The 10,611-nt window shown below is 45.9% G+C and overlaps 1 protein-coding gene across 1 annotated transcript; it reads left to right on the top strand.

The window, feature by feature from the left end:
- The first annotated feature begins 72 nt into the window (after window positions 1-72).
- Window positions 73-2,625, top strand: Ccdc87 (coiled-coil domain containing 87). Its single transcript, XM_052172290.1, has one exon. It carries the CDS (start codon window positions 73-75, stop codon window positions 2,623-2,625), a length of 2,553 nt encoding a protein of 850 aa, XP_052028250.1.
- The last annotated feature ends 7,986 nt before the right edge of the window (window positions 2,626-10,611 follow it).

Genomic DNA, 10,611 nt, shown 5'->3' with positions numbered 1-10,611 from the left:
GGCGCATTGATGCAGTTTCCTTAGTAACCACTTGGCGTCCTCTACCAGCTCAGCGGGAACCACCTGGTAAAGATGGAACCTCACAGTCAGGAATCTGACCTTAAGCTGATTTACCACCGGTTGCTGAGTCCGCTGTCGCTCTTCCCCAGCAAGGCAAAGACTCCAGAGCCTCCGAAGCAGAGCTCTCAAGATGCCACGTCTTTGCAATCCATCCCGCTGGCTAAGCTGAAAGTTGGGCCGCTGTGCCGCCAGGTGTCCAAGCGGCTAGCCAGCAGCGGGCGGGCGGCACGGGTAACTGCCAAGGACCGACTTTGTCTCACTGAGGTTATCCTGGAGGAGCTGAAGTGCAACTGGCGGGAACCTCCTATAGAACCCATTCTGAACTACGAAAACAACCAAAAGCTGTGGCAGCGGCTGGAGTCCTACGTGCTGATCTGTAGTGAGCAGCTCTTCGTACGCTACCTGCACCTGCTGGTGACCCTGCCGACCTCTAGAAGGGTCTTCACTGAATCTGCCACCCTCAGCCGGTTGGCAGTCAACCTTGCCAGGGATTGCACAGTCTTCCTCACCAGCCCCGATGTCTATCGCTGCCTGCTGGCTGATTTTCAGAACCTGCTGAATTTAAAGCACACCCAGGGAGGCACAGTCAAGGTGCGTCCCCCTACCTGTCCCCCTGGGACTTTCAAGCTCTGTCCAATCTCCTGGCCTCACAGCACCGGCTTGGACCAAGTACCATGCACTAGCCTCAACCTGAACTACCTTGTTCAACTCAGCCGCCCATATGATTTCCACAGTGAGCCCGAATCTGATCCAGTGAAAGAGTTGAAATCCATCCCCCAGCTAAAGAGTAGACAGCAGCTCCTCTGGATGTCCTCCATGATAAAGGAAAAAGAAACTGAAGGGAGATCCTCCCTGCCTGGCCATTCTCCCCTCAGCAGTGAGATTCCCCACTTCCCCACCTCACCAGTTCATTCCTGGCTCCAAAGGGGCCAGTCCATGCCCTGTCTTCGTGAGGGGTGGAGTCTGGCAGATGAGTTGGGCCTTCTTCCTCTCTCTCCTCATCCCCTCACCCCGCTGGTCTTGGCTTCAGAGAGCAAGCCACTACCATTCCGGGATATAGTGGCTGAGGATCTGAAGCAGAAGATGAAGATTATGACAATGGAGTGGAGTCGCTACTCCCTGCTGGACTCTGGCCTGCCTCCCCTCCTCGGGGTCCTTACGCGGCGCCTAACTGCCCAGCAGCACATAGAGGAACTGCAGCAAATGCTGAAGAGCCTGCAGGAGGAAGAAGCCTCTGGAAAGTGGGATTTCCAACCCCCAAGAATCACTCCACTTCACCCACAGCCAGTCACTGTTACTCTGAAGGTACACGATCAAGTCGTAGTCCAGGTAGCTACTGTGCAACTCTCTGAAAGATACTTTTCTGACTCTTTCCACGTTGAGGGGGCTGGAGTCCTATACAACCATCTGACCGGGGAACTGGATTGTAAAGCCATCAAAGAAATGGATGCTGACCGTCTTGTTGGGAACACCACCAAAGAGGTATACAAGGAATTGACAAGCCGAGTCACTACTAGTCACTTCTCTTTTGAGGAAGGATTCCAAATTGAGCCTTCGGCAGATAAAGATTGGTCCTCCTACTTGGCATCATGTTTTCTACACCAAGATAAACATATGCCAATCATCAACCATAGTCTGATTGGATTTTACTGCAGAAGAACAAGTGCTATGCAGCTATTACCTGAGAAGATGCCTTCTCTCACACTATTCCAGAGGCACAAAAGCTGGGACAGGCGACCAAACAAGGGCTTATGGTTGAACTGGATGAAACCCTCTGTGTCTTCGGATGACTACTTCAAGTACCTCGCCTCTCAGGAGTCGGATTTCCTCCATGTCATCTTCCAAATGTATGAAGAAGAGGCTCCTGTGGAGACACCAGTCCCTGTCAAAGAGTCCCTAGAGATTCAGCACCCCCCTCCCGTGCTGCAAGATGAAGAACCAGAGTTTGTGCCGGGAGAATGGGATTGGCGCTCAGTGATCAAAGACAGGCCAGGACCTGGGAAAGCTTACATCAGTAACCTGCAGCAGCGGCTAGAACGACTGTGGGTCATGCTGGAAGTCCCTGAACAGAGTCGGCTAGACATGGTCATCAAGTACAGCTCCAATGCACGCCTGCAGCAGCTACCAGCATTGATCAGGGCTTGGGAGCGGGTTCTGAAGCCCATTCAAAATCGGGAGTTGTTGCTAGGAAGACTGGAGTGGTTTGAGCGACAGGCCTCGGACCCCAACCGCTTCTTCCAAAAGCCTGATTTGTTAACGAATCGATTCCTGGAGGAGAATCGGTTCCGTAGCTATCTCCAAAGGAAACTCAATCAAATGGAATCGTCTTTGGTTTCCTTGCTGGAAAAGATAGAGTCAGTCTTTGGGGAGCCAGTGACCTTCAAGGGGCGGAGCTATCTGAAGAAGATGAAGCAGGACAAAGTGGAGATGCTCTACTGGCTCCAGCAGCAGCGGCGGGTTCGCAATCTGCTCCGGGCCCAGAAAACCATCCCGCAATTGTCCACGTCCACTAGGGGCAGCAGCCAGGCTTTAGTTGCCCCTGGGAACACTCCCACTACTCGCTAAGGGGGCCAAGTGCTCCACCCTCCCCACCCGCAAATGCTCAATGACTTCGGAAGAAATATAAATTATCTTCAAAAGAGATTGAGATTATTTTTCTCGATATTCTAAATAAAAGGATCCCCAAACTTGGTATCCCCGTGTGTGTCAACAACCATCCTGCACAATACAACCAAAATCCCGTATCAGATGGTCTCTTGGAGTTATTATAGAGGTCAGACACAGCAAGCCATTATCTTTATTTTTTTAATTTTATATTTTATGTATATGAGTACACTGTAGCTGTCTTCAGACACACCAGAAGAGGACACTATATATGTATATGTATATATATATATACACACACACATATACATGTATGTATGTATATATACACACACACATACATGTATATATGTATACATATACATATATATATTGACTATCTCACTGCATTAAATTGGCTGATTAGAGCTCCAAATCACACTTGCTTAAGCCCAATAGCATAATCCTTGATTGCTACGGCTCTGGAATTAACAGACATATGTGAATTCTGCCTGTATGACTTATGGTAAGTCACCTAATTTCTCTGCGAGGAGTTAGGTCCATGTCACTTGTAGTGCTTACACATTGTTGGCAGGACTGAAACGTTCTTTATTAAATTTTTACCTGTAATAAAATCACTTGGTATATCAAGGTATATACTGAAGAGTAAGTCTCCAGGGCTGGAGAGAGAGCCTAGTGGTTAAGAAGACACACTGCTCTTGCAGAGGACTGGAGTTGGATTCCCAGCACCCTCGCTGGTAGCTTGCAAGCACAGGTAACTCCAGCACCTGACACCCCTGGTCTCTGTGGGCACCTGAACACAATTAAAAATAAAAAGACAAAAACCCTCCAAACCCCAGTTTCCTTCCTTGCAAAACAATTGTTATCAGTTTCTGCATTTAGCAAGTTTTGTTGAGGCACCTACAAGGTGTTAACGCTCAAACTATATGTCGCTTTCCTCTTCATTCTGTTTGTTTTTGGTTGGTTAGTTGGTTTTGTTTTTGGATAGGATCTCACTATGTAGTAAACCAGGCTGGGCACAAACTCACAAAGATCTATGTGCCTTCCTCTGCCTCCCACTACTCTACATTTTTATTGGTTGCGATTTTCTGTATACACTCCATCTTTTGCAAAGAGAAGTGTTCTTGATGAGGGGTTTGGACCACACTATCTGTGGGCATAAAGACAAATGTCTCATTAGTTGTTAAGGATTATGCTGATTGAGTAAAGTAGTGGTTGTAAATTCTCCAAGCTCTGTGACTTCACTAGCCCTGAGTCGCTAGCTACGTTTTCAGTTCCAGGAATGGTTTGCCTCTTGTTCAGTGGGCCTTAAGTCTAATTAGGGTGACTGTGCCACGCTGGAAGCGTGGGTGTCACAGTGGCAGGAGTGTAGGTTGCCTCCTCCTCTGGAAGCTTGACTGAATCTTTCTAGTACAACCTGAAAGCTGGTCCTCAGGAGGGCTCATGTCTTTTCCACCAACTGGGACTTACCTTCCACTTCTCAGGAAGGGGTGGATAGCAATAGGTTGTATTTTTTTTTATTTTTACTCTTTTTTTTTTTCAAGACAGGGTTTCTCTGTGTAGCCCTGGCTGTCCTGGAACTTACTCTGCAGACCAGGTTGGCCTCAGATTTGGAGATCCACCTGCCTCTGCCTCCCAAGTGCTGGGATTAAAGGTGTGCATCATCACCACCCAGCTGCTAGCTGTATATTTTTTTAAAGCTTTCATAACTTTGTACTGTATTAGTCAGGGTTCTCAAAATGAGCAGAAATTAGAGAATAAATTTATATATGTATGTCTATATCTACATATGAATATAGGTAAATAGATAATAGACAAAAATTTATTAAAATGGCATTACAGGATGTCCAACAACTAGCTTCCAGCTAGTCCAACAATGGCTGTATACCAATGGAAGGTCCAAGAATCCAGTAGTTGTTCAGTCCATGAGGCTGGATTTCTCAGTTGTTTTTGAGTATACATTAGAATTCCAAAGAAGTAGGCTCTAATGCCAGTGAAGGGATGTTCTTCTGAGAGTGACAAGCAGGCAGAGAGAAAATCTTACTTCTCCCACTTCCTTTTTATAGGCTGCCAGCAGAAGGTATGGCCCAGATCTGAGGTGGATCTACCCACCTGAAAAAATCTACATTAAAGATGTATTTTCCCACATCAAAGATCCAGATTAAAACTGGATCTTCCCACTTCAAATGATTTAATTAGGCAAAAAAAATTCCTCACGTGTCCACCCAGTCATTTTGGAGCTTTAGTTAATTCCAGATGTAGTCAAGTTGACATCCAAGAACAGTCATCACAGACACCAGCATTTAAGGATATCAAGACTATCTTAGAGTCAATTGTATTGAGTATAAAATTTTGGTCACAGCCCTAGGGAGGCAGGTGAGTTTTGTGAGTTCAAGTCTAGCCTTGTTTATACACTGAGTTCCAGGACAGCCAGGGCTATGTGGAGAGACTCTGTCTCAAAAAAGTGGGGATATCTTTTGGGGGACTGGAGCTCAGATCAGTCAGTGATAGAGTGCTTATCTAGTGTGCAGGTTTGGATTCAACTGTCAGTCTTGCAAAAGTACTTAAGTGAATGAATAAATGTCTTAGCTCTTGAGCTAGGAAAATGCTTCAGAAGGTAAAAGCACTAGCTATACAGGTCTACAGCCTGAGTTCAGTCCCCAGAACTCAAGTAAAGCAATGGGCCAGCCAGCTTGGAGCAAACCAGGCGATGGCAGAAATAAAGGAGACCTTTCCTTGATGAGGTAGTAGGCAAAAGCTGACCCCCAAGAGTCATCCTTTGACCTTCACAGATGTGCTGTGGCATGTACACACCTGTAAACACACACACACACACACACACACACAATTAAAAACTGATCATATCTTGGAGCTGAACATGGTTGTACATGCCCATGACCCCAGCACTTGGGAGACTGAGGCAAGAGAATCATAGACAAGTTGAAGACCATCCTAGACTGACTACTTAGTGAGAACCTGTCTCAAAAATGGGGGCAGGGTAGGCCAGGGATGGAGCTGAGACATAGTCTCACCTAGTGGCAGAAGTCTGTAACCTTAGCTACGTAGGCAATCTGGAGGAAGAGGCTCACAACTCCAGTGTCTGCCTGGACTACAGAATGGGTTCAAGACCAGATTGTGTAACTTAGTAAGACACAAAAGTAAGAAAAAGGCAGGAGGGCTGCTGAGAAGTTCGCTTGAGATATATAGTGAATTCCAAGTTCAACTGTAGCTATAAGGTAAAACCCGTTTTTAAAAAAAAAAGATAGCATAGGAGGACACACCCTGACCTTGAGAACTGAGCCCTGAGCCCTGAGCCCACGTCATTGAATTTCCTATGCCATTCTAGATCCGTCACAGATTTGGAGTTTTTATCTTCAAGTTGCCCAATTTCATCTTTTTATATGTAGTGTTAATGACTAAAGAAGCTCTATTTTATGCTAGACATTTAATCATTCATTTTGGTACCCACCAGTCATTTGTCTCTGACTCCAATTCCTGGAAGATAAGTTCCCAGTAACCCTGACTCAGTGACTCCCACACACACCCCCAAAAATGTACATCCGTGCCTTTCTGCTTATTATGATATGACTAAATGCTTTTTTTTTGCTTCTGTAACTTGCTTACACAGATACCCAAAGACTGTTTTGAGTTGCTTTAATCATTTACCTGGTAGAACAGAACAATTTTTACTTGCTTACATAGATACTGAAGTCCTTTCCCAAACCACTCCTTTACAGCAAATCACAAATTTGACTCAGAAATTGGTTATTCCAGTGGCAGCTAATCAGTAAATCTGTTAATTATAATTGGATTGGGTCTATGGTCTTTTCCAGGGGGCCACAAACTCTGTAACGTCTTTCCCATATAGAAACTCAAGAGCACTCTCTAAAAGGACAAATCCTTGTTGGTCTCTAGTCATTCTAGTTCTGTTTCATGGCATGTTGATTCAAGGTTTTGATTTCGTTAACCTTTAACATTTTTAAATTGTTCCATGTGTATAGGATGCACATCTGTGCATGTGTGGTGCCAGGAAGGGCTGGCTACTGAATACCCTGGAACTCGAGCTACAGGTGGTTGTGAGCTGCCATGGGGAACTGATAACTAAACCAGGGTCCTTTCCAAGAGCAGCCAGTGTCCTTAACCACCAAGCAGCCCCCAAGGTTTTGACTTTTATTTTCTCAGTTTGTACGGGCTCTTTATATATTCAAGATCTACTGCTCACTGCTGATCCTGTTCATAGGTTTGGCGGGTCTAATATTAAACCAATGTCTGCCCATGCTCTGCTAACTGCAACATGCTCTTCAAATGACTCAGTTAAACCTAATTTTTCCCTTTAAAGCAGAGAATTCATGAGTCTTTGTTTTCAAGACAGAGTTGCCTGTAGCTCAGGCTGGGCTAGGATGGCCTAAACTACCTATCTCTTCGTCCCCATCTCCTTCGTTTTTGAGACAGGTTCTCTCTGTGTAGTTCTGGCTCCTCTGATGCTCCTTATGTCGTTCATGATAACCTCGAACTCACAGAGATAACCCTACTGGGATTAAAAGTGTTTGTCACTTGCTGGGCAGTGGTGGCTCATGCCTGTAATCCCAGCACTCTGGGTGACAGAGGCAGGCGGATTTCTGAGTTCAAGGCCAACCTAGTCTACTGAGTGAGCTCCAGGACAGCCAGGGCTATACAGAGAAACCCTGTCTCAAAAAAACCAAATCCAAAAAAAACAAAAAAAGAAAACAAGTGTTTGCTACCTCATCTCAAACTTTTAATCTTTTTAAAATATTTTTTCTTAATTTTTTAAATTTTTAAAAGTTTTTAAATTTTTTTTAATCTCTTTCTTTTTTAGAGGGAAGTGTGAACGAAGTTACCCACTACTACAAATCATGTGGTTAAGTTTCCAACAGTTGAGGAAATTTCAGGGGTCTGCATATTCGGAGTGGAAGCTTCGAATCTTAATCTCCAGGCCTTCAAGGAGTTCCAGGGCTCCTTACACCTGCCGGTGCAGGATCCAGCCTCAACAATGCCACCTTGTGCCAGTGAGGAGGCACAGCAGCAGTGGACTCCCAGATTTCATCTGCTCCACCTGAAGGAGAAAAAGTCCAACTAAGTGAAAGACTACGAATTGTGGGAAATTTAGAAGTAGCAAGGAAGGGTGGGGGTGGGGGGGATCCTCAAAATAAATAGATACCAGCCGGCAGTCACTGAACTGAAAAGCATTCAGTGAGGAAAGCCGAGTTCAGAAAGGCAAACCCTTGATGACCTCACACACTTGATCTAAAGCAATTAGTTCACTGAAGCTGAGTGGAATGATGGCTAGCTACCAGATGAGGGTGGGGGTGGGGGTGGGGGGTGAAGGGGGAGGGCGGTAGAGCAGAGGTGGGGTAGAGATGGGTGGGAGTGGAGGGGCAGAGAAGGGGGCAGAGCAGGGGGTAAGGGAGCTGTGGGGAGATGAAAATCAAAGGTGATAAAGCTTTAAGCATTGTAAAGAGGTTAAGTGTCAAGACTTCTTTAGAAGATTATAAAGGTTAAGGGTCTAGATTCTTTCCCTTTGAAAGCTATCATGGCTAATAAGTGCTGTCATTTCCACAGACAAAAGAAGAATAAATCTCAAATATCCTCATCCCCTCAAACATCAAACATTTGAGTTGATGTTTAGGTTAATGGCTTGATTTAATCATTCTATGCTATATCAAAAAATATAAATTCAATTTGCATTTTGCAAGATCTCTAGCTACAATTCATTTATTGTTTTCATTTCTCTTTTGTGTATGTGTGTTTGTGTGTGGCTAAAGTTCCTTTCCTGGGGGTGATTCACGTAATGCCTCTCTCAGTGTCTGCCCTGCTCCTAGGGTCCCAGCAGCAATGCGGGGTATTGTCCCACTCTGCAGAACCAGAGTTTATCGGGCTTTCTTCAGAGTGAGGGGTGAGAGCTTAAGTTAGGAGCACCGTGAAGCAGCCACCCTGGAAGCTTTGCACCCAGACGCATGAGACACATGAATTGTTCTGAAATATAACGCAGTGGCAGCGGGGCGAGGAGTTACCTGGTGGGCCCACACCAAGGTGACCCCTGAGAAATCATGCCACGTGACAGACCACGTGAGGGAGGCTTATTTGGGAAGGAAGGGGAATGAGGACCTGGAGAAGGGGTAGAGGCAGACAGAGCCACGAGGGCAGAGAACGCAGGGACAGAGAAGGACAGAAAGGACAGAAAGAAAAAGAGGTCAGCCAGGAACACGTGAAAACTTTTTTGTACATGGCTGTTGCCACACCTGGCTAGTGCACAGCAAGCAATGGCAAGCAAGGTATTGCTGTGTCTCTAGTGCTAAGTCCTTATTGCCAGGTCCCCGGGAGGAGCCCAGGGGATTTGTATGCCAGCCAACACATGTGGCTGTGTAAATGGGGCTCTGTCACTAATCCTTCCTCTAACCAGTGGTTCCCAACCTTCCTAAGGCTGCAACCTTTTAATACAGTTCCTCATGTTGTGGTAAACCCCAGCCACAACATTATTTTTGTTACTACTTTATAGCTGTAATTTTGCTGCTGTTATGAATCACAATGTAACTATTTGATATGCAGGATATTGGGGCACTCAAACCCCATGAAAAGGTCATTTGACCCCCAAATGAGTCTCAATCCATCGGCTGAGAACCACTGCCCTAGCTCTTCCCACAGACCAGAAGCCATGTGCAATAAGGATAGAATTGCAAACACCTGGTTGGTAGAATAGCTGAATACGCAGGTGAGGGTCTGATGTCCTGCCCTCTCCTTCCAAGAGGAACAGAACAGTTTATAGATGACAAGCCCAGCTGTGATGTTAGGGTTTTATGCCCTTTGTATTCAGATGCTGATTGCCATGCCCGGAGATCTGGTTGCAGTCTAGACATTGGCGTCATCATGACATTTGGAGCACCTCCTGTCCCAATGATGTCTAAAAATTTTTTCCCATTACCTTTGCTTGGTTAAAAATGAAGTGATTCAACCTAAAGATAGACAGAAGAGAATAGGAGCAGACTTCCAACCCCAATGTGGGGGGGGGGGGGACAAGCAAGAAGAGAGGAACAGAGAAGAAGAGAGGAAGAGGAGAAGGACCAGGAGGACTTGCCAGGACACAAGTGGAACAGGGCAAGCCAGGGCAAGGCTCAGACTGCAGGAAAAGGACCACGTGGCTGGGAAGCCGCTGTTGAGGGTGGGGGTAGATGAACATCCATCTGCCCGGCATACTGCCTGCAGCGTGTTCAGAAATTTGTTAGGTCTCTGTGCCATTTTATTTAGAAACCGGCTAGAGCAGGCATAGAAATGCCCTGTTGTTACTTAAGAGCAAAAGTGCGAAGACAAGCCCCCAGATAACATCTAAACCGTGGTGATCTTTGGAGTAGGAGAAGAATTCCTCAGGATGATGTTAGTTTGGCTCAGAGGATAGTTCTGTACAGGAATATCTATGGGCAGGCCAGATGAAAGCTTTGGATGTTATCTGTGTGTGTGTGTGTGTGTGTGTGAGAGAGAGAGAGAGAGAGAGAGAGAGAGAGAGATGTGCATATCTTCCTCCATGGATGACATCCATCTTTGTGTGTGTGTGTGTGTGTGTGTGTGTACATGTGCACATATGGAGGCCAGAAGACAGCCTAGGATGTCATCATCAAGAAAGTCGTCTATCTCCTATGAAACAGGTTTTCTCACTGGTCTCCAACTCATCAATTAGACTACACAGGATGGTGGATAGTCCATGTGCCCCAGGGATCCTCTTGCCTTTACCTCCAGGCAGAGGGATTACAGTGAGTGTCCTAGATGTAGGTGGGGGAGGGGAGCAGGGAGGTGCTGGGGATTGAACTTAAATTACCAAGCTTTCGAGGCAAGTGCTTTACCAACTAATACATCTCGTAGCTGGTCTTGGCAGTATATGTCTTTAATCTTAGCGTTAGGGAGGCAGTGAGGCAGGTGGATCTCTGTGAGCTCAAA

Source organism: Apodemus sylvaticus, chromosome 1 (genome assembly GCF_947179515.1).
Source record: "Apodemus sylvaticus chromosome 1, mApoSyl1.1, whole genome shotgun sequence".
Classification (NCBI taxonomy): domain Eukaryota; kingdom Metazoa; phylum Chordata; class Mammalia; order Rodentia; family Muridae; genus Apodemus; species Apodemus sylvaticus.
This window is presented reverse-complemented; position numbering and strand designations above follow the sequence as displayed.

What these genes read in the sequence shown, in the direction of transcription:
- Ccdc87 (XM_052172290.1), top strand. Translation starts at nt 73, where the DNA reads ATGGAACCTCACAGTCAGGAATCTGACCTTAAGCTGATTTACCACCGG.